The sequence below is a fragment of the Chaetodon auriga genome, chromosome 4 (assembly GCF_051107435.1).
Source record: "Chaetodon auriga isolate fChaAug3 chromosome 4, fChaAug3.hap1, whole genome shotgun sequence".
NCBI lineage: Eukaryota > Metazoa > Chordata > Actinopteri > Chaetodontiformes > Chaetodontidae > Chaetodon > Chaetodon auriga.
The window spans coordinates 8,882,495-8,905,912 of record NC_135077.1 but is presented as its reverse complement, the minus strand read 5'-3'; the positions used below and the strand labels follow the sequence as shown (position 1 = coordinate 8,905,912).

Genomic DNA, 23,418 nt, shown 5'->3' with positions numbered 1-23,418 from the left:
TATATTTCAAAGAAATATTGCAAAGAAGCTTGATCTATAAAAACAGTAAACCTGCGACAGACTCACAGACCACTTTGTTTCAATGCTTCAGTCTTTTAATTCCACAATGTAAGAAAGACTTTTCACTCACAGTCATTCCAGCTCCTCTTATTAAAGGCACTGAGAGGGTCTCCAGTTTCTGTTCACCTCATTTCATTTTTTAAAACTGTGATGGAGTAAGCAAACAGCACATCAGAGGGTCTTGAGGAATTTAAGAGTTTGCAAACACAACCTGGCAACCCAAAAGATGTTATAGCTTCTAAATGTCTGTAAAGGTCAGTAAATTATTCAATAACCATGAGTAAAGCCAGTAGTTCAGGTGCCCCTTATGAAAAAGTAAATACATTTGCGATGAATATATAATACAGACCTTTCTTTCATTCTATCAGATCTTAATGATAAATTACCTCTTGCATGTTATTTTATATAATCCCAGATCTGCAAAACTGCCATATTAATATACATGTTTTTTCATCTTTTAATACATTTTGTGTATATTCATGTATTTATTCTGCATGCTGTTGTTTCACCTACATTTAAGTGCTGACATCTTTTGTAAAGTTTTTGTATTCATTTGGCCCAAAAACCTTATCTAATAATTAATCCGAGAACATGGACAACAACCCCAGCACACTGCATGTCAATACAGCTACAGTAACTACTGTCAACAGGAAACTAAAGCATCAGAGCTGCAAGATGAAGAGGGACAGACAGCACCTGGACACAGGTTAGAGAAGTGACCCACAACCCGTTCATCAGTGCTTCTATTCTATGCAGTTACACCAAATCAAGACTTCGAGACCCAGATCCACTGCCCTTTGTACACATTTTAACTGTAATTTTATAGCACTACTTCTGAATTAACATGGTTAAATTTGTGATGACACATGACAGTTAAATTCTTGCAAAGTTGATTCTTCAAGTGCCATTTTATCTAAATTTATTCTGACCTGCAGCTGAGTCAAAAGATGACAAACGACCGAGAGGACAAATTCATTGGAAAAGTTGGTAGTTTTATTGGCCATAAGAGGAGATGAACATTTATTCGACATCTTGCTCCACCACAGTGGTCTTCTCGCTGACATAGATGCCGTCCAGGAATTTCCTGATGTCCTTCTTTCTGACCGTGGTGGCCTGTTGGATCAAGGCCGCTGAAAACACAAAGAGGCGAGTATAAAGGGAGAGGCCTGATCAGATGCAACAGGAGGGTGGTTTCAAGAAAACGTTATATTACCACAAAATGATAACGCTGCATTAAGACTTAAGAAGTCAAGTTTCAGAGACATGCTGTACTGAGTGTTAAATTTAGACATGAAAATCCAAAAACTATGAGCCACATGAAGCAACAAACAGGGCTGGACAACAGCTGAGTATCGTGGACTGTCAGTGTATCGTTTCACAAAACTCTGGCCCCAATTAACTAGAAATAAATTCCAATTATCAACATGACAGACTTTTAATTTTTGCTGTAAAAGGTAAAAATATTGAGACTTACATTTCTGTGAATCGATGTGTCATGTAGTGACCAACATTTATAAAATGTGCAAATATCAATATTGGAACTGCCACAATTGGTTAATTAACAATTACTCTATTGACAGAAAATGTAACTATTTTGATCTTTTGACATTTTTCAAGCAAAAATACATCAGCATCAGCAATCTGAAGGTGTCACTTGGGACTCTGGGAAACTATATGACAGTTTCTAACAATCGATCAATCGTGAAAATAATCAGCAGATTAATTGATAATGAAAACAGTTGTTAGTTGCAGCCCCAGACGACTTGAACAGTACAGGCATATAGTTTTTAAACCAAATTGTCCAACCCTGATACCACGAGATTTAACTTAAATATGTTTGTTTGCATTGCAAAAACCTGCAGATATGAGGCAAAAAAACAAACAAACAAACAAAAAACCTGTCTGTGCATTACCAGCAAGACATCGGACAGTGTGAGGGACATGCAAAGAGAAAGAAAACACAGGCAACAAGGGAGGCTTCGGCGGCTTTGTCTAACCTCTACGAGTGCAGGTGTAACGTTTACTGATCCGCTTCCACTACTGTTCCCTTCTCAGACACGTAAATACCGTCCAAGAACTTTCTGATATCCTTATTTTTGACTGTGGTGGCCTGTTGGATCAGAGCAGCTGGAATAGAGAGAAGTTGGGATGATGAACAGCACGTCACAACACACAGGGTCACAATAAATACAGAGGATCAGACTGAGGAGGGATGAGCACTGTGGAGAGACAGGGCAGTCAGGAAAGAACTGAGATAGAGACAGTTGTGTTGTTTTGGCTCTGTATTTCACTTTCACATCAACATATGAAGTGATTTCCTTTTAGATAAGCTCACATATTGGAGGGTTCCAAAATGCATGGGGCAAAACAAAGTTGTCATATTTAATATTTGTTGGTCTGTTGCAGTCAAAGTTTGTTCAAGCTGCAAACCATAATTATCAGCACATCATTTCTACCCTGGTGATGCTCTGCAAGGACTGTCCTGCAGATACATCCACCTGCTGCTCTCCTACGCTGTTGATCATAGCAGCCGTGAAGTTGAAAATCATTGTTCAACTGTTTAGTTTCAAGGTCAACAAGCTGGAGTACAGAGCCAAAAAACAAAAATGTCCGTCTTACATTACTTTATACCAGTGTAAATAGAAGAGGAGGGGAGGGGGACGGGTTCACCTCAAAATCTAAAACAGCCTTAAGTTACTGGTGAACGCACCATACAAGGAAATGGCACCGACTAGGTGAGAATAAAAACTAAACTGAGGTGCAGTGATAGTGCTTTTGTACAATATGTTCCAATGTAGAAAATGTAAGATGCTGGACATGATTCTTAACATTAAAGATGACTTAAGTCAGCAAAAAAAACAGATTTTGAATCACACATACCTGTAATTTTCTACACAACATTTCTCAATAATAAAACTATCAATGCACCTCCAACGGAGGACTGCACAGGAATATTTTTCTGGAAAAATAACACTCTCCTGTCGTATAATGCCAGTCAATGAACTCATGTTGACAGTTGAGGGGCATATTCTGCTCTATAGAAGGGAAGAGGGGGCTACATATGAAAACAGGATTAACATGGCCACCATAGGACTGATGCTAAACCAGCAGCAGAGACTACAGACATCAAAGTGGTACAGAAATATCTACAGGGGAGGTACCAGCCCTCTGCCAATCACACATCACCAACATATTTCCTGATGTCTGTCTATTTACCTTTTGTTTGATAAAATGAAAAAATATTTTACGCTGGGCTTAAAGGCAGCATCACTGAATTGAAATGTGTCTATCAGGGATCCTACAAGTGAAATAAGTTTGGTCTTAAATGAGAGTTTAAGAGGCAGGAAGCAGAGTGTGGGGTTCAAACATGGAAGATCTCAGCAGCGTAGTGTTATGAATAGGACAGCTGTGGAGAATAAAGGCGCTCAGCGTACCTGAGTTTGACACCAGCTCAATGTCGTTACCCTCAAGGATCAGCTCGTCCTTCTGGGCAGCTGAGACTGAACAATTCACACCTGCAAGACAAGGGAGAAATTATGGTTCTACTCACGATCATCAAATCAAATATATTAGTAAAAAATAGACTGCACTTTTACAGCACCCTTGGTGGAGCTGCTGTGGTGATGAAGAGGTTTGTTTTGTGACACCACTGGAGTTTGACATTTTAATACCTGGTTTGTTAAGTGCTTAAATCTGGAGCTGCAACTTCTTTTAGTTTTTGACTGTTGGTCAAATAAACAAGCTATTGAAGTGGATCACTTTGAGCTGTGGGACATTTTAAACAATCGTGAAAATTATCAAACTATCATGAAATCCTTAGTTGCAGCGCTATTTAATTCACGGGATTACACAAAAGACAGAATCCCCATTTGGTGATTTTACTCCAACTCAAATGAACTGACAAATATTTTCTCCATCAAAATAAATCTACTGTCCAATATTTCCCACCTCGACTTAAAAAAAACTTAAATTTAATGTGTCACTAACCACATTTCAGAAACTTCATTCTTACAGAAAATATCTCAGCGTCCTTCTCGTGACTACAATATTTCCACATCTTGCAGCGAACTCACCAGTCCTCATTCGGACACGGCGGATGTACTTCTCTCCCAGGAAGTTCCTGATCTCCACCATAGTTCCACTCTCCTGAATGACGACGTTGATGGGGAAATGGGCGTACACAGAACGCATTTTGTACCGGAAACCCTGCAGTCAGACAGAAGTGAAAGGGGCATTGAGCCAAACTGTAAAGGCAAACAAAATAAACTGTTCAGCCAACAATAACCTGCTGTAGGGATTGACAGCCACACAACGAAAATCCTGACTACAAAATATGCCAATCCCACCATAAAAGGCTGGGCTCAGTGCTCATTATAGTCGTTCGACATTGGTACAATTACCCATTGTCAATGACAAGTCTGTAGTCTCACCAAAGTGACTCCCTTGATCATGTTCTGGACGTGGCTGCAGATGGTGCGGACTGTGGCCAGTTCCTTCCTGTTTCCCCACCATTTATCCACACGAAGCTGAGGAAGACAGCACAGCAGGTTACGCCAAACAACCGACTCAAGCATCAATTACAAAAAATTAATCACTGTCAACATTTCTGTTGATCATCAAGTTGCAATCTATAAAGTACAACCCAGAAAACTAACTTGTTCCAGCCTTTGATATCTCAATTTGCTACTCTTTCTTTGTTTTTTTTTGGAAAACATCATTTTATTATCTTTGGGTTTTGGACTGTTGATCACAAAATACGCGATTCAAACAGCTTGAATATTTGTGATGGACATTTTTGACAAGATACTGGCAATTTTTAGATAAAATTCACAAAAAAAACCTCAGATATAACAGTAAATGTTAGTTGCAGCTCTGAACTGTACATCACCACCAAACTCCAAGACACTCGGAAACAACACATCAATTATGACAAACCATCAACTAGCCAATTCAGCCATTAATTATCACAATAATTATTCATCTTTATAGCTCAACCATACTTGAGGCAGCCTACTACCTCATAATACACTGCAGTTTACATTATATTCTTACCTTCTTCTGTTTCTTGCCCAGCAGGCTGAGCTCCAGGTTGATGTGGTTGAACTCCCTGACGAGTTTGCCACGGGGCCCCTTGACAATCACTGTCCGCCCCTTCAACCTCACCTCGACTGTACCAACACACACCAAGAACAGATGGAGAGGAAAAAAAAACATAAAAGGTGAGGAGCCATCCTCCACACAAGTCACAGGATAAAGACAGGATAGTCTGCAAAAATCTCCCTCCTTTCTTACCATTGTCGGGGATGTCGACAGTCTGACTGCTGAGAATGGTCTTCATTCTACAGATAGACAGACAGAAAGAGAGAGAAACAGACAATGAGTTTAACACTCTGAACTTTGTTTGTATCCCCTGTGATGTGTGACATCTCCTCTTTTCAAAGCTTTAGTTCTGAAGTTCAGGTTACTGGGTGCGGACATTCAGGGCTTGACTCGTATACTATACATCAAACTGCTACAGTATAACGTTTAGTGTTGACTTTAAATAGTTTCTGACACTAGGTGGTCACTGTTACAGAGGGCACACTAAAATTCAGCCTCTACCTTCAGCAACTGAGCACTGCCACACTGCGTTAGCCCGACTAGCATTTGCGCTAATGCTAACAGACAGTAACATTAAGCAGTGAGACCGCTGTCATCCATGTGTATGATTTAAGAGGTAACTTGCAATTCCGCAACATATTCGTGAACATAACTGCCAGCTGAAACCATGCGAATGCTATCTTGACATAATTTGGTTGGACCTGCTGCGGCCCTTAGCACGGACGGAGCCGTAACATCAGGCCTTCGACAGACAGGGGAATGAATGGCAAAACAACCAACATATTTCCTAACAAACATTGCCTAAAGGCAAAATACAGCTTATGTAGCGACACACAATACACTCCGCATTTGACTGATAAAAATAAAACCAAAAACATGTTTAATTCACACAGATGGCTTTAGATTAAACCCAAGGAGTAATTTCTCGGCTATCCTCACCTCGCCGGTAGCAGAGGAAAGGAAGAAGGAAGGACGTCACGACGCAATTGTAGCGCACGTACGTGCCGTCATCAGGCATTACAAGACAATCGAGGAACTTCATGGCGATCACGAATTTACGTAAACGTCTATTATAACGTTACTTATGACAGTATTACACTTAGACTTAGACTTTATTGATCTCAATTTGGGAAATTCAAAGTGCAGCAGCAGGTTAAACGTACACATAAACATAAAATGTATACAATACATGACAGAAATGTACAAATTATTAAAACATTTTAACTGTGAAAGCGGTATCAAATACCGTCGGCTTCCTATCCACCCATTGGCAATATGGCAACAAATTTAGGTCTGCCACTTATGATTTTTATTATAAAAACTGCAATTACCAGTTTTATTTAATCTATTGCCTCATTTGAACGAGACTTGCAAAATATGTTTTCAACCTCATTATTGTTAACCTTGCTGAATTAAGGATTTAAAAAAGAAACAAACAGACAGACACAGTCTGTGATTAACTGATTAGTTATTTAAGTCGTGTTGGGTTAATCTGTGAACGCCTCAACTTGAGAAACATGATTTGCCTAATCTTCCGATTCTGCAGACATCACGTGAATGCGGCACAAGACCGAAGCAACCGGTCGTCGAGTTTTGCTGCGAATTGCAGTCGGCTGCTTGCTAAAGTCATGGCGCTGCTCAAACAAAGTTGTTGTGTTGCTGGCCGTTTCTCCACTAGTCATCTTTGGCTGAGTCCAAGATGCTTGCCACATGTAAGTATTTTACTCTCACTGCTGGAATGTTCTCCTACGAGTAATCAGTAAACAGCTAACGTTAAGTTAGCGTCGGGTGTAAGCCTGGTCACGGGCCTTTAAGTAACTACGTAGCTAACGTCTGTGTTTGTATGCCAGCTGTAATGACAGTCAGGCTGTTTATAAGTTCCCAAATAAACGATGTACGAACCCGTAAACATCGCGATAGACTGTGTTTGTACGAAGAGACTCTTAGAAGCAGTGACACAGCAGTAAAGTAACCCTCAGTCCTTCCTCTGCAGAGTTACAGCAGCAGTCTGACATCTGTGGCAAAATCCTCTCCAGACCGGGCTGACAGAAAGAAAGAGCTCCTGAGTGATGACGGGCCTGATCTACAAGACTTCATATCAGGGGACTTGTCGGAGAAAAGCAAGTGGGCAGAGTACAAAGGCAACCTGAAGAGAGCGAAAGGAGACAGGTAATACAGCAGATACGTTGCTGCTGTGAGAAAGTGGAGGTTTTTACTATCATGTCTGGGGCTGCAGAGTGTCATCAGAAGGGTTCAAAGACCAGATCAGACAGAACTAATCTACCAGATTGCGTTGTGCTGAATCAACGATCTTCACGTGTCCTTGCTTTCATACCTTTAAGGGAAAATGTTAGAGGTGTCATGCTACACATCCTCACGCATCTTGTCTGACAGTTTGCTGTGTGAAATAGCACTTCACTTGAATGTGAATCAGTTTTATTTTAATGAGCATGGTTCGCTGCATCTACCAGAAGTGCTTGCCTTGTCATTGGTCAGAGCACACTGTTACACCTGTAGTGAACGGCTCTGCTGCTGTTTTTGTGACAGGCTGCGGCTTCCCCCATGGCTGAAGACGGAGATCCCCATTGGAAAAAATTATAACAAGCTAAAGAACACACTGAGAGACCTCAATCTGCACACAGTAAGTTGTACAGACAGATGGCAGAATACAGGCATTACCTGCACAGGTGAACGGAACAAATGCAGATGCTTCAAACAGTTGGAGGGTGTGACATGTTTGGGTCCATCTGTTTCCTTTGAAGGGAGTCACTACAAATCAATACAATGCTATTTAATTTTTTATTTCACCCTGAAGCAGTTCTTGAAGACTCCGTGTCTGTTGTGTCTCAGGTGTGTGAGGAGGCCAGGTGTCCTAACATTGGAGAATGCTGGGGAGGAGGAGAGTATGCCACAGCCACAGCCACCATCATGGTAAGTCTCCCGGCATGCTGTACGATACGCCTCTGCACAAGCTAATATTTTCCAAGAAAGGAGAAATCAATCATATTTATTTATTGATTACATTTGGGATTTTTTTTCTCTCTTCAAGTGAATAATATATTAGTGCTAAACAAGTGTTCATTGGGACCAAAGACAAAGAGATGATGCTGTGTATATGGATTATTTGTTCCAGTCCTACGACATACATATAGCTCAGGTTTTTCTCTCTGTCTCTGTATGTAGCTGATGGGGGACACATGCACCCGTGGGTGCAGGTTCTGCTCTGTAAAGACGGCCCGTCAGCCCCCACCTCTGGACCCCGAAGAGCCGTACAATACAGCCAAGGCCATCGCTGCCTGGGGGCTGGACTATGTGGTTCTCACCTCAGTCGACAGAGATGGTAATGGCTTCTTAACTCAGTGCATAGTTTTAAAAACCCAAAATATAAATGTCCACGTATCAAAATAACAGTTGCGCCAGTGATGGCCCGTCGTAATGCCACTTTTTCCTTTGCAGATATTGCTGATGGAGGGGCAGAGCACTTTGCTAAGACAGTCTCCACCCTGAAGGAAAGGTATAATCTGCCTTTCCTTTTGGCTTTATCGGGTGTTTGTATCCTAATATCGGTGCAAAATGAATAAGTCATCACTTCTCTCGTCCTCATCTAGGGAGCCTCGGATCCTGGTTGAATGTCTGACCCCTGATTTTCGTGGTGACCTGGCAGCAGTAGAGAAGATCGCCCTTTCGGGGTTAGACGTTTATGCCCACAATGTGGAGACAGTGCGAGAGCTGCAAAGGTACTTAACATACTGCCCGTGTATGTGACCAGATTCTTATGTGTTGGCTGTAATTCCAGAGTTTGGTAAGATCAATGCACAAAGTTAGAAGCTAAACATCTCATCTCTTTCAACTTTAAGAAAAGCCTGAATGCCTTGAATCCATCAGCTCCTCAGTATGATTTCAATCATCGATCATCACACCGATTGGTATAAAATCTAGCTTATATTTTTAATGATAAATGCTGTACATACAGGAAATTGAATTGCTGCTCATGTTCTGCCACAAGGGGGAAGTCACTCATAGACAGGAGGACAGTAATGCACACACTTACCAGCAGGTGGTATATAAGAGCCATCTCTCTGCTGACAGTGCATATACTAGGTGATCTGCACACAGGGAACACAGGGAAGACACTGTAGATATTTCCTCATTGTCCATGTCACTGCTTCATGGTAATCTGGGTATCTGTTTTCATTGTAGGGGTATATATTTACCTTTTTGATTATTTATTGTCCATCTGTCTCATCTGTTTCCAGGCACGTGCGTGACCCCAGAGCAAACTTTGACCAGTCTCTCAGTGTGCTGAAGCACGCTAAAAAGGTTAATCCGGCTGTGCTCACCAAGACATCCATCATGCTTGGACTGGGGGAAACTGAACAACAGATACGCGACACCTTGACTGGTGAGTACATTCGCCACTCACACAAAATGTTGATGTAAAGTACAACAATTCCCTGATCCTGCCGTCCTGGTGATGTTACAGAGCTGCGAGAGGCAGGAGTGGACTGTCTAACACTGGGTCAGTACATGCAACCCACCAAGCGCCACCTAAAGGTAAGAACATGACACTTTATGGAGCGTTTCCCCGTTTATTAAGACTGCAAAAGAACAATGTACATTCAGTAAATGGGTGCAAGCTGTGACAATGTGTGCTTGGGTTTAGGTGGAGGAATACGTCACTCCAGAGAGGTTTGCCTACTGGGAGAAAGTTGGGAATGATATGGGCTTCGTTTACACAGCCAGTGGGCCACTGGTGCGATCCTCCTACAAAGCGGGTGAGAAGCACATTTCATCCTGCACAGTTTGAATGTGCACAGCGGCAAAACAGAGAACCACTGTCCTTCTATTACTCTCCTCAAAGCCACCAACACTTGACCTATAACATGTCTCCATCAGATGAAGAAAATACTGTGCAGGTGTTTAAATAAAGCTAAAAGTTGTCTGTAGTAGGTGGGAGAGGTTCTGGTCACTGCTTACGTCAGGCCATACATTAATATACATTATAAAATTCAACAAGAAGCATCATCATCAATGATAGCCAGGTGAACATACTGTATGTCTTCAGTAAGTTTCTATGGGTCAGAGAAAATCTGTTTTTCTAATCTGTACCTTTTCTCTTTACAGGTGAGTTCTTCCTGAAGAATCTACTCGAGAAGAGAAAAGCCGAAGCCACGATAACAGAATAAAAAGCACCAAACCGGCAGTTTCTCCTTATAACCGCACACTTTTACAGTCACACCTTTTACTCCTGCTGTAGCACAGGAAGCACATTTAATATGTATGAGTACTAAAAACAGTGGTTCAAGTCAAAAATGAAGCCATTTGTCATTTAGTAAGGGAGAGAAGTGACGTTGAATAAGACTCATGTAAGTACAGGGACCATTCCTTTGCACTCGTCCTCTGCTGTTCACCAGGCGTCTGCATTTCAGGGAGAGATCAGTAGATCAGCTGGGTGCAGACTCTGTCCATGCACTCATCCCAGCAGGAAGTAAGGACCTGCTGTTAGCAGTTGCTGTAATTTGCAGATGGGGGGAAGGGAAGCTAATTCACATCCACTGTGACCTCCTTCCCCTCAGGGGTCCTGGACTTTAGGTGAAGAGCTACTGACCTTTAACCACAAGCTCTGTTTGTGAGCACTTTGATGTCTGCTGCTTCAGGATTGATGATTTAATTTGGGAGGGTCCTGAAGGTTCTTGCAGTGGCTTCAAGGGGAAATTATGTGTGACACAAAACAAACTTAAGGACTTACAGACCTGGAACACGTCAGGAAAAGTACAGTTCAAGCCCAGACTGGCTTTTCGTCAGTTACACAAGAATCAAAACAGGTAATTTTGGTATCTGTGCCAGTTTGGGCTCAAACTCTACTTTTTCTAACATAATATGTGCGTTTGTTTTACACACTGTTAAGAAAAATCTTTAAAGTGTACATTTATATTTAAAGAATAAAAACTCATCAGTCCACGTTTGCTGATTTTCACTGTTGTGTCACTTTTCTTTGTTTGTAATAATCAACGGGCACAATTTGAGGACACACGTCACATTTTATTGTATTGGCATTTTTCATAAGCCGCCACCGTTACAGAGGACAAATACCGATTAACGTACAGTAAGATGATTTATAAAAATATTTTAAAAATAGTATAAAATTTTGCAATTTAGCAAGAATACTTGATTATACTGTAAATACTGTAAGAAAGTAGACTCACACGAATAGTGTTCATTTGAAATCGACTGCAGATGGTGCACGTGTAACTGCATCTGAAATGCTCGGTTGACAAATGCTACGTGACGTTGAAATGTATAAAATTAAAATTCTTACAAAGAGGTGAACACATTCATTGATTACATTCACACAATTTTGGACTGAAGGCTCAACCTTTTCCTCTCATCCAACCGATTGCAGGTCAGTGATTGGTCACACTGTAACACTGTGACACACACGGGGGGGGGGGGGGGGTTGGACCCAAATGAAATGTTTCAGCAGCAATAAAAAGGCTGAGAGAGGAATGTGTTGCATGTGCGTGGGGGTGAAGGGAGTTTTAAACTTTGGCTTTCTTGGTGGGAGGTTCACTGGCAGTGATGCGAGGACCAACGGCGGCCGGAGTGTAGGGGATTCTTGTTGTGGTCACTTTCTTCCCGATGGTCTCGATCTGCGGATGGAAAAAGCAGAAAAGTGATAGAAGCTGAACAGCAGCCGCTCTCAAAAATATCTGCCACATTTCTTAACGTTACACGGGCATTTTAATTTTTCATGAGGTGTGGGTAGTGTGTTTCCTGTCTGCTCACCTGGAAGCCGATGTTCTGGAGAAGAGGGTGGAGGTGATCCAGCACCCTGCGGCCATCAAATATAAAGGCCGGCTTCAGCATCTTCTTGTAAATCTTCTCATAGTCCAGTTCCTGTGGTGGGATTAGAGGGGCATGATGGCGTCAAGGTTTTTTTTTGTCTGACATGAAATAATTCATAAGATGATGAAAGAAAAAAAGTGTGATTGTGACCTTAAACATGTCCCACTCAGTGCAGATGACCAATGCGTGTGCACTCTGGCACGCCTCGTAAGGGTCAGAGGTCACAGTCACCAGCTCTGACACTAAGAGAGAAACAAAAGAAGTCTGTCACCTCAGCTCGTGATCACTATTCAAAAGAAACTGCAGCTGAGTACAGTGCAAATTCTTCAACAGAGTACGATGGTCTCATAACAGCAGCAACCCTATTACAGATCAGTCTATAACCCCGCTCTCAATGGTTTGGTTTATATTGTCAGAAAATATTGAAAAAGCCACGACCCAATGATCATAGAAGGCTCAGAAAACCAGCAAATGTTCACCATTTAAGGAGGTGGAGCCACTGACCTATTTTTTTTAGTATTAAAATAGTTTACTTTTTTTGTGGGTTGTACTCAAAGTGCCATTTGGATTTAAGACACTGACCATGTAATCACAACTTTCGAGTCGGCCTTTGTTGCACATTGCGCCCGCTTCTCTGTCTGTCCTCCCTCCCTGTAAACTTTCTGCTGTATCTTGTGAAATAAAAGCAAAAATCCCCCAAAATAAAACACTTTGCAAGCTTTCCGCAGCTGCATTTAGAGACACAGATTTCTTAGACACACCTCTCTCTGGGTTGTCCTCTGAGATGCTGGGCTGGGAGAGGTCGTGAATGATTTGTTCTTTAAGAACTTTGGGGTCATAGATGAATAGCTTGGCTCCCTCGTCCATCAGGTATTTAGAGATGTAGATACTGGACGACTCCCTGGAGTTAAAACACAAACACACTAATGTCAACTTTGATCAGGGCCATAGTTCACCTCAGTATGTTGGCAGGTGTTCATGTGGAGTAAAGTGTGATCAGTAGTGACGGTGCATGTTTTCTGTGTATAAAGATTATAAATGGTGGTTGAATGGGCTCTCTAGACTTCTCATACAAACAGTGGCAGGTTAACGATTAACATAAAGCTGTTGTAAAGAAATATCAAAGAAAAGCAAAGAACTGAGCGGTGGCAAAGGTCTACAAAGGGAATGCAGAAAACGAATGACCTGAAATGAGACCAACCTTGTGTCACCTGTGTCTTTTTTGAAGGAGAAGCCCAGCAGAGCAATCTTTTTACCAGTAACAGTGTTGAAGAGGCAGTCAATTATCCTGCAGGCAAACCGCCGCCTTTGGTACTCATTCATGTCTATCACCTGATGAAATGACAAACAAGAGATTGAGAATGAGGTGAATACAGCCAGCAGAGACCTTCAGGGGAAAAAAAGAGGAAAATAAGGTGCTAAGCAATATCTCACCTGCTGCCAGTAGGAGGCGACCTCAGGCAGGTTGAGGGCCTCGCACAGGTACACCAAATTCAGCACGTCCTTCTGGAAACAGCTTCCACCAAAACCTGCCCAGGGTGGACACAGAAGGCAACACCTCATGTGTGTTTAATGGATTTAAAATGCACATAGAGGCTCCCTCTAAACATCTTTTGGACAGGTTTCTTACCTACGCTGGCCTTGAGAAACTTGCTGCCTATTCTCTGGTCCATACCGATTGCCTTCGCTACCTCCTCCACGTCGGCCCCGGTGGCTTCGCACAGAGCACTGATACTGTTGATGCTGCTGATTCGCTGGGCCAGGAACGCATTGGCTGCCTACACATAAGACAGTAAATGGAATATCTTTGTGTTAATTAGCTGAAAATGAAACAATGAAAGCAATCGTTAGTCACAGCCCCACACTCACCAGTTTAGACAGCTCCGACGACCACGTGTTGGTGGTGATTATTCTTGCTTTGGGGACCCAGTGTTCATAGACGGCACACAGCGCTCTGATTGCCCTTTGACCTTCTGCTGTTTCGTCTCCACCAATCAGGACACGGTCTGGCTCCTTCAGGTCCCGCACTGCTGTTCCCTCTGCAAGGAACTCTGGGTTGGACAGCACCTAAAGCAGCAGTGCGACTTTAGAAACTTGCAAAGCAGCACACGTCACAGTCTCATTCTCATGAATACACACTTGTAGGTTGAGGCTGGGTTTGGTGTTGGCATCGAATATCCGCCGAATGCTCTCAGCAGCGCGAACTGGCACCGTGCTTTTCTCTGTGACAATCTTGTAGCCATCAGACACCTCAACAATCCGCCGAGCACACGCCTCAATGAACTTGAGGTCAGCCGCGCGACCCTTCCCCATCCCGTAGGTCTTGGTTGGGGTGTTCACCTGCGGAGGAAGTACAGTCATTCTGATGAATTCATTGTGTGTCATAAATGTATTTCTTTAATTGGTCAAACAGCAGAGTGTGCGTCGATATGTGTGACTGTTGGACTCACAGAGATAAAGACGAGGTCTGCGTCCCTGATGGCTGAGTCTATGTCCGTAGAGAAAAACAAATTTCTCCCCCTGCATGATTCAACCACCTCTTTCAGACCCGGCTGGAGTGGGAGGAAGTGGGAAAATGAGACAGGGCGGGTGCGTCAGTGATGTAAGGAAAACATGGCACAAACAGTTACAAATGTACTACGAGTTCTCATCAAACGCCCTTACACACTAGTCATTATGATGTAATACCTCGTGGTCGTGGTCGACGTAGAGAAGTTGCAACACAGAGCAGTCTGGAACTAATTTTCATCTCATTCAGCCCATGATGGAGTCATGTTGTGAAATAACAATGACTGGGAGGATGGTTGCTTGGCTACATCTACTGTTTCAACACTGCAAGTTTGACTTATGTCTTAGATCTAATACCTTAATATTAAAATAATTATATATAATGATTATAATTACATTAATAATCACAAAATCTGATTACCAAAAAATCCCACAATTTATCCTGCTATAATTCCTTTAGCTTGCCCTGCAATCGACTGGCGACCGGTTCAGGGTGTACCCCGCCTCTCGCCCATTGACAGCTGGGATAGGCTCCAGCCCCCCCGCAACCCCGAAAGGGATAGGCGGTATAGAAGATGAATGAATGAATGAATGAATGAATGAATGAATTCCTTTAGCTTGGTTTAGTTCAATAATTGCACACATGCAGTTTGATACCTCATATATGGGCAGAGTGTCTGAGTTCCAGGCCTTGATTCGGGACTCGTTGACATCCACGACAGTCACTGTGATCTCCGGACACATGTGGGCAATCACGCTACATGTGGGGCCTCCTACATATCCAGCACCAATGCAACAGATCCTCTTTATCTGGAACATCTGCAAATGTAGAGAGAGGACAGAGTAGAGGAGAAAACATGAAGTGCGAGAGGAGGAAAACTGAATAAAGAACTGTGAACCAGATACGAACTGTTATACAGTGTTAAGTTTGAATTGTCAGTTCTTCCTGGTGGACAAATTACGTAATAGGGACGCTGTTTCTAGATGACCTTAAGCCCAGTTCTCATTACGTATCAACCGACATACACAATTATACTGATGTACCTGCAGTAAAGTAACATCAGCTGATATATCGGCCCGACCGATTCAGCGGTGGAGCTCTATGCTGGTATACTGCAGATAAAGTCTACACTAAAACCTTTTCCTGCCCATCAATCCTTTTATTTTATTTTAGGGCAGCAACTAAGGATTACTTTCATTGTTGATTATTTTCTCTATGAATCCATCAATTGTTTGGTAAATAGAAACATAAAAAATGTCAGAAAATTGTGAAAAATGTTTCCCAAAGCCCAAGATGACATCCTCAAATGTCTTGTTTTTGTCCACAAACCAAAGACATTCAGTCCTAGAGGAGTGAAGAAACCTGAATACATTCACATTGAAGATGCTGAAATCAGAGAATTTTGACTTTTTTTTTAATTACTCAAACAATTTACCAAAATACCAAAATCACCCAAATAGCTTGCGATGAATTTAATAGTTGATAGCTAACTGAGAAAACACTGGCTCTGTGTTTCACTGTGCTAAACAGTGTCTCCACTTTAACAGAGCATTTCATGAGCTGAGTTGCTCTCAAAGGCTGGGCTCCATCAGATTTAGGTTGGCTTCTTTTGATCTAACACTTAGGTTTTCATTTTGAATATTCCTACACAAATCAATCAACATAGTTCATCAGTTCATCGCTCCAGCTTCTCAGGTATGACAATTTGATGTCACAGTTAACAGATTCCGGTTTTGATTTGGGCTTTAGGAGTTTTTGATCGTGAAAACAACAGTCAGATTAAGTGATCATGTAAATAATCAGTAGTTGCAGTCCCACAGTGCATTTCCATTCATCTGACCATATTTTTCACTGTACGAGTGTCTCAACTTTAAAAATGTCGCCTCCATAGGGTGTTTTACTACAAGCGAAGTTTTACCAGGAAAGTCATGTCTGATTTCTATCTAACACTGTATTCTGAACCGTCTTAATCACCCTGCTCGTGTCTTCACGTGCAATGATTCACGACTTCATCAGTGCTGGAGTACCAGTCGTACCGTTATAGCCTGGTTGAACATAAAGAGCCTTTCATTGCAGCTCAGCCACGTCTGGCAGAGATGAAAAAAGCCCCTTTATCCCACTTACCTTTCAGCTGGTTGACGTTAGCTGTGTTACAAGGCAAACGTCACTGTTTATAAGGTATAGTTGCACATTAACAGTAAAGTAATTACGCTAGTTTACTTCTTCTTTCCTACCGCCGAGTTAGCGAAACACAAGGAACAAATGAATGAACGTCTGTGTGGAAGCAGCTAGCTAGCTAGCAACCGTTAGCTAACGTTACATTACCTTTGCCAACTCGACAGTCTGAACTTCAGGAACGCGTAGATTGAGTTAACGTTAGCTCCTCTCAACGTTACTGTCTGAGCAAGCGTCGGATCCGAAGCCACTGTTCTGTTGCGATAAGTTAAAAATATCTTAAACTAATACTTAAACCAGTGCTCGACGGACAACCTCACACCATCAGTGTGTCCCTTCCAACTTCTCTAGTGGTACCTTTACCTAAACTGAGGCACTTCGGCCAAGGTACCACCACCTCCGTCTTCATGACACCAAGCAGCGGAAGTGGTACTTCTGACGCGATGTTTTCAGAGTAAAAGCACCAAGTTATTTCTCTGCCGCCCTCACGAATATAAACAGGGTAGTCAAAATAAAACAGATTGTCATTTTAACTCCGCTGGAGGAAGTATTCAGATCCTTTATCACGCTGCAAAATATTTTGCTCTGCATTGAAAATGTTATTAACGTTGATTAAGTCAAAGTACATAATCAGGAAAACGTAGCAGCACAGGAGCATGGCAGGGGAGTCTTTCCTCTTTACACCGTACACCTCAGACTTCCGGTACAATTCACAATCCTGTCATCTGCAGAAACTGACTGATGACTCTGCAGTTGTGGGGAGTGTCAGTGGTGGAGAGGAGACTGAGCACAGGGAGCTGGTAGACCACTTTGTGGCATGATGTGGGAATAACCACCTCCTCCTACTAATTATAACCAAACAAGAGGTGATTGTGGACTTTAGGAGGACCAGGAGTGATTTCAACAGCATCTGCACCCTGGAGGAAGAGATGGAGGTAGTGGAGAGCTTCAAATACTTGCAACACTGATGCTGTCTACAGGAAAGGACAGAGTAGACTCTACTTGAGGAAGCTCAGGTCCTTCAATGTGTGCAGCAAGATGTTGTAGATCTTTTTACCACTCTATTGTTGCAAGTGCAGTTTTCTTTGGAGCCATCTGTTGGGCCAGAAGCTGAATAAGTTGATAAAGAAGGCTGGTTCTGTGCTGCCACTGAACACCTAGAGTTGGTTGTTGAGCGAAGAATGTTGCACAAAATACCACTGACAAGTTCTCATAGCCCAATGGGAAGCAGCACTCATATATACACATATGTGTGTCTTATATTTCAACACACACTGTCTTCAGTAGTCAGACAGCATTGGCATAGTTAGTAAGACGAGAACATTTTCCCAGCGTTGTGGGAAAGTCTTTTATTGGATAACAGAGTCAGAGCAGACCCAACAGGATGCCATAAACAAAAACCTTAACAGCACTCACTCATTAAGACAATTAGGTTTCACTGTGTTCAAGTCGTAAATCCCAAATGCATCTCTCTGTAGAAACATGTTTAAAGAGCAGCCCTCATGCTGGTAGGACGAAATGAGTTTATTACACTGGTGCATCACATTCTTAAGGACTCCTATTTAATTCTAAGGTAAATGTTTTGAATGAATGTAAAAAAAATATGAATGAGAACGATAAAAAAAAATAGAAAAAAGGTCACATGCAAAAATGACCAGCATTTTAAATAACAAAAAGTTTGAAGTGCTGAGTGCTAAACAGATCAGCTTCTAAGATTGTATGATGTTTTTGAACCTCTTGTAATCTAAAATCTAAAATAAACTTTAAGTGGAAATCAACAGCAAATCAAAAAAAAAATATTAGTCGTTTAATTAAATACTGATGTTCTGTCTTATGGCTGCTGTACATTCTGATGTATAACATGGTGACACGAGACCACGCATTTATAAAAAGGGTTTTGTTATTACAGATAGATAGAACAGTTTCAGGGCATACTGCAGCATTTCACCAAAATACATATAAAAATATAAACTTGCACTAGAGCAAAAATATACAGAATAACAGCTGTCATCCACTATGTTTAAAACACACTTTGGGTACAGTGTACAGTACAAAACTCCTCACTTCAAAAGCAACGTCCAACCCACAGATACTCTGGCAATGCTATGTCAAATGTCATTTTCGGAATGGTATGGTTTTACTAGGAGGGCTCCACGGTGGCGGTGGGCTGTCTTGGAGTATCGCCTGTATTCGCCGTTCTTCTCTCTTTCTCTTCTGCTCCAGATCTTTCCGTGCCTGTTGGAAAAAGGAAAATCAATAATAGGAGATACCATTTCCTCCAGATGCCTTTGCTATAAACACGTCTGTCACTCTCAGGAAACTGTCAGTAACACGAAACAAACCGGCACCAAGAGTTCACACAACTGGTAAGTCATGAGAGCAAAGTGAGATCATTTGTCTTAAAAACAAATAAACAAGCCATTAATCACTGGTACCACAGGTAATTCTACTTACCAGCCAGTTTTCATATATCTCTAAAGCCATTTTATCTCTCTCTTCTTTCATGTATTGTTCCTCCTCTGCTTTATTTTTGATTTCTTTACGCTCCATCACAACTTTTTCATGGAGGACATCTTTCTTCTGTTTGCACCTTCAACATTAAAAAAGTAACAAGTTTTAGATGAGAGTTACTTCACTCATTGATGTTTCTGTGGTAGAGATGCTGGTGATGAAACATGGCCAATCATCCAGCTTTGGCTGCCATCTAGTGGTTGATAATTTGTACAGCGCTGTTGAAATGCAGCACTATTTTGTGAAGGTTTGAATACTTACAAAAGAAAATGAAGAGCACTAAGGCAATTATCACTAAAGAGACATCCTTCTATCTACAAATGCAAAAGACATGAAACTTTCTATCAGTAGAGGTCAGTGCACAAAGGTTATGCTGCATCCCCTCCCCTTAAATAAATAAATAACAAGCAAAAAAGTGAATGATATACACTCACCAGTTAGAAATGGCAGAACTGCTGTCAGTCTTTCTCTCTTCCTCCTTTTCTTGCTTCTTTAACTTTAGTTTACTTTCAGCTTCTCTTCGCTCTCTGTACTTTTCTTTGAGTAGAAGATCTTGCTCAAGCTTCCATTTTTCAAACACCTGTATTGTATATAATGTTACAGATTAACATCACATCCTTCCACGGGAGTGTTTATTATGTCTTTCAGATTAATGCACAATAAATCATCAATGTACCTGTTTAGCAGATTGCCTTCTTTCTTCTTTCTCTTCAATCCCTCTTTGCTTTTTTCTGATCTTATCTTGCTCTTCTTTGGCTTTCGCTTTGAGACTCTGTGCTTTCTTTGCTTTCCAAGCCTCATATGATGCAACAGCATCTTCCTTTTTAGCCTCTTCTTCCTATTTGTTTTTTGACAGAGGAGGAGCAGTGTGCATATGTGTTAAAATAACCTTCGTTTTTCATACTATTTAATAACAGTGTGGTCTGTTGTACTGTATTTACAGAAAAGATTATTCACCCTTTTCTTTTTTTCTTTCAGGATTTCCTCTTTCTTCTTCAGCTGCATGTTTTCTCGTGACTTTTCTTTTTTCTTCTGAAGCCATTCCTGTTAGGAGTACATGTTAGCTGGGATTTCAGATGACTGAGAACACACTGTAGACACTCTGAAGCCATCTACCAATGATAAATAATGAGTAGCTGAAATGGTAATTTCTGTCTCCCAATAACTGGCAAACACCAGTGATAGAACATACATTTACTCCTGTACTGTATCAAGTACAAATTCAAGGTACTTGTACTTATTTATTTTGATTTTATGCAACTTTATATTTGTACTCCACTATATTTCAGAGGCAAATATTCTACTTCTTGCCAAATTACATTTGTTTGATAGCTTTAGTTACTGGTTACTTTTCATATGACAGACCCTTCCTGTCCAGTGAAAACCATGTGTGTCCAAATTTTGTGATTTTGAATTTTAATTTTTCTGATAAACTGAAGGATTAAGTGTTTTTGCTAATAATACTTATATAATTTCACTTAAGTAAGCTTTAAGATCCACTCCTCTATACCTGATACCTGACAATGATATAATAAAATCTGAGAATAATGTGGTAACTCTGACGTGATTAATGGACCGTTTAACAGGGTATCAGAAATCACACTTTACTCATGAGTCAACATGGATTTAAGGCCATAAGATGGAGCTCCTTTCGATCGTGCTTAGGAAGGAATCGCATACATTCTTCACCAGAAAACACAAAACACAGGAACACACTGACAGGATTTTTGTCTGTTGCAGGTGCTTTGGTCCTCTGAGTGCTTTACATCCTACATGACAACACGGGCTCATTATCACACTAACCTGGTAAATGGCAGCTCGGAGTGAGTCTGCTGCTTGTGGCTGAGACTCCTGCAGAGAGACTTTACGATCCAGAACTTTGAGAGAGCCCAAATACTTTGATTCCACTTTCTTGGAGCACGCACTCTGAGGTCTCTGAGTGGTCTTCGAGTGAGAACTTGGTGTTCTAATTTAAAATAAAATGATGGTCAGTTACTGTCCTGTTCTATCCATGAAGCTGTTGCGGCCTGCTTACCTACCTGGTATCAAATGATTTTTCATGGACATGAGAGAGTTGATCTGAGTGTTCTCCTGAGTCTTGCTGAAAGAAAACAATAAACACATTTACTGAGATGAAAAATAATCAAAAGAAGAGGCAGAGCATACATCTAATATGAACCTACCCACAGTCACACCTGATAATGAATGACTTACATTAAACTCTTCGAATGATGTGGAGTAGTTTCTCCCCAGCTCTTTGCTGTCATCAGAAATAAAGCCAACTAAAACAATAAATCAAATAAGCAGAGGATTAATGAGTTAGAAATACAATAAAATAAAGAAAGGTTCAGTTCTGAACACGTCAGTCATTACCTCTGGATCCAGAATCAATGGTGGACTTGGTGAAGAGCTGCGAGTCTTCACTCTTGCTTAAAGAGGACCTGTTGAGGCTACACGAAACTGCATGGTCTCCATCTGTCCACTACATGGTGAAACGACATAACGAACATATGTTCCAATTAGAGAATGTGTCTGTTTAGTCTGCTGCTAAAAATACAGAACAACCAAGAAATGAGACAGGTGTGGACTGCAGCTCCTTACAACAATGTTGCTGGATGTGCCAGTGGAGAGGGGAATGGATGCAGAGGAAGTCTGGGGCCTGCTGACATCCTGAGATTCAGCATCTTCATCTATCTTCTCTGTAGTGTGAAGGTTCAATCCAAGAGTCCTTTGCCGTGGTTTAGGCCTGGGTGGCTCCCTCTCCGTAGCGCTATCTGAATAAGAAGAGTTAATAAGTAATGTGTAATGAGCCCTTTGGGACTTGTGCATGAAACAGTGTAAACAGACCTGTTGAAGACACATGTTTGAGGTCAGTTGCTGATAACTGTGGAGTCTGGGAGCTATCTTCCTGGACCGAGATGCTCTTATCATCAGGACCTGGAGTCTCCATCACGCTGTTGTCAGATGGTAAAGGCAAAGGCATGTCCAGAAGAGTATCTTCTGATGTTTGGTATGACAGAGACTTACTTGTGCTCTCTCCTGTGATTTGAGGATCGTGAGACTCCACATCACTGTTTTTAAATTGCTTGTTATCTTCACTGACATTTGTGGAGTGTTGTGAGGAAAGTGAGTGATTATAATCGTTGTGTTGACCGATGGAAGAGTCGGGTGGCTCATCTTCACATGATTCTGACGCTGCCATGTCTTTTGAGGGAGAAGTGATTCTTTGGGTTTTCAGAAATGAGACTCTCTTCGAACTGCTATGTTTGCCTTCATCGTCCGAAATCTCAAAGTTGTTGATTTTGGCTTTACTCTTGCCAGCTTTAAATATGCCTGCCCGTTTTTTCCTTGATTTGAGGAGTTCATCCAAAAAATCTGTGAAATACAGAACATGTCAAGCAAATGACGAGACAGAAACAACCATCTATTCAACAAAACGATGTAAACTCAAGGTACACATTTTAGCTTTTTCAGAACCTTTCAGCTGGTGGTTGCTGGCCAGCTGAGCACAGTCCATCCACTGAGGAGGACTCAGAGACGTGCCTGAAAACTCTCATATGTAGGAAAGCCTTATCTAACTAGACAGTTTGATGCTCTGCCATCTTACCATCTTCGTCTTCATTGAAGTCACCAGAGAATGAGTATGGGGGTGTTTTAGTTTTGCTTGCCCTGGCAGAGACAGCAGCCTGAAGTTCATCCTACAAGGACATGATTTCAGGTTGACATGACACTCCATTTCTTCATTTCTCATTTGAGATGTCCAGATCGCATGAAATAAAGCCTTTACCTGAAATGTTGTCCTTCTGGATGTTTTCGGGCTTTTCGCGTAAGCCAGTGTCCTGAAGTCTTGATTTGTCATTCTGAAAACAACCAACAGTTTCCCCCGATTGCGTTCATTGACATTAGCATGCTAGCTAGCGTTCGTTAACTTCAGTGTACCATGTAGCTAATGTTAGCTTAGCTATTAAACTTCCTTTGCCACCATTATACCTCCATTACCAATATGCCAAGTTTGACAGCTACACGATTGTTGTCTGGTAGAATAAATACCACGCAGCTAAATGCTTGTAATCATGGCATAAATAAGAGTACACTAACAGCTATAGCTAAGGTACCACACTTGTTGACGGTAACCCAGGGAAACGTGGACATTTCCGTTTCACCACTGCGCATGCTCAGAGGATTAACCCCAGCAGGTCGGATTTGAGGATCTTGAA

At 41.6% G+C, this 23,418-nt stretch overlaps 4 protein-coding genes across 5 annotated transcripts; 1 reads left to right on the top strand and 3 right to left on the bottom strand.

Annotated features, from left to right (window-relative positions):
- Positions 1 to 1,031: 1,031 nt before the first annotated feature.
- On the bottom strand, positions 1,032 to 6,104 carry rpl9 (ribosomal protein L9). 2 transcript variants are annotated; one of them, XM_076729070.1, is made up of 7 exons: positions 5,353 to 6,104; positions 5,113 to 5,228; positions 4,491 to 4,586; positions 4,134 to 4,266; positions 3,495 to 3,575; positions 2,058 to 2,187; positions 1,032 to 1,190 (listed from the first exon to the last, which is right to left on the bottom strand). In XM_076729070.1, the coding sequence occupies exons 1-6, from the start codon at positions 5,396 to 5,398 to the stop codon at positions 2,081 to 2,083; spliced, it is 579 nt and encodes a 192-aa protein (XP_076585185.1). In that variant the 5' UTR covers positions 5,399 to 6,104; the 3' UTR covers positions 1,032 to 1,190; positions 2,058 to 2,080. The 2 variants fall into 2 exon arrangements, with proteins under 2 accessions (XP_076585185.1, XP_076585184.1); XM_076729069.1 differs by lacking the exon at positions 2,058 to 2,187 and having other exon boundaries at positions 5,353 to 5,506.
- A 640-nt stretch (positions 6,105 to 6,744) lies between these two features.
- lias (lipoic acid synthetase) lies at positions 6,745 to 11,137 on the top strand. The gene is made up of 11 exons (XM_076728911.1): positions 6,745 to 6,872; positions 7,154 to 7,329; positions 7,708 to 7,801; positions 8,011 to 8,091; positions 8,344 to 8,500; positions 8,617 to 8,674; positions 8,769 to 8,897; positions 9,417 to 9,562; positions 9,644 to 9,714; positions 9,824 to 9,935; positions 10,285 to 11,137. Exons 1-11 carry the CDS (start codon positions 6,789 to 6,791, stop codon positions 10,344 to 10,346), a joined length of 1,170 nt encoding a protein of 389 aa, XP_076585026.1. The 5' UTR covers positions 6,745 to 6,788; the 3' UTR covers positions 10,347 to 11,137.
- Positions 11,138 to 11,184: 47 nt separating this feature from the next.
- On the bottom strand, positions 11,185 to 17,118 carry ugdh (UDP-glucose 6-dehydrogenase). The gene is made up of 12 exons (XM_076728910.1): positions 16,841 to 17,118; positions 15,172 to 15,333; positions 14,457 to 14,558; positions 14,146 to 14,346; positions 13,876 to 14,073; positions 13,637 to 13,784; positions 13,441 to 13,535; positions 13,208 to 13,338; positions 12,768 to 12,907; positions 12,157 to 12,248; positions 11,947 to 12,057; positions 11,185 to 11,810 (listed from the first exon to the last, which is right to left on the bottom strand). The coding sequence occupies exons 2-12, from the start codon at positions 15,331 to 15,333 to the stop codon at positions 11,700 to 11,702; spliced, it is 1,491 nt and encodes a 496-aa protein (XP_076585025.1). The 5' UTR covers positions 16,841 to 17,118; the 3' UTR covers positions 11,185 to 11,699.
- Positions 17,119 to 18,037: 919 nt separating this feature from the next.
- Positions 18,038 to 23,378, bottom strand: map9 (microtubule-associated protein 9). Its single transcript, XM_076729700.1, has 13 exons — positions 22,989 to 23,378; positions 22,809 to 22,899; positions 22,049 to 22,576; positions 21,803 to 21,975; positions 21,575 to 21,683; positions 21,416 to 21,483; positions 21,241 to 21,302; positions 21,005 to 21,167; positions 20,159 to 20,245; positions 19,878 to 20,039; positions 19,636 to 19,781; positions 19,145 to 19,280; positions 18,038 to 18,925 (listed from the first exon to the last, which is right to left on the bottom strand). The coding sequence occupies exons 1-13, from the start codon at positions 23,058 to 23,060 to the stop codon at positions 18,806 to 18,808; spliced, it is 1,917 nt and encodes a 638-aa protein (XP_076585815.1). The 5' UTR covers positions 23,061 to 23,378; the 3' UTR covers positions 18,038 to 18,805.
- Positions 23,379 to 23,418: the final 40 nt, after the last annotated feature.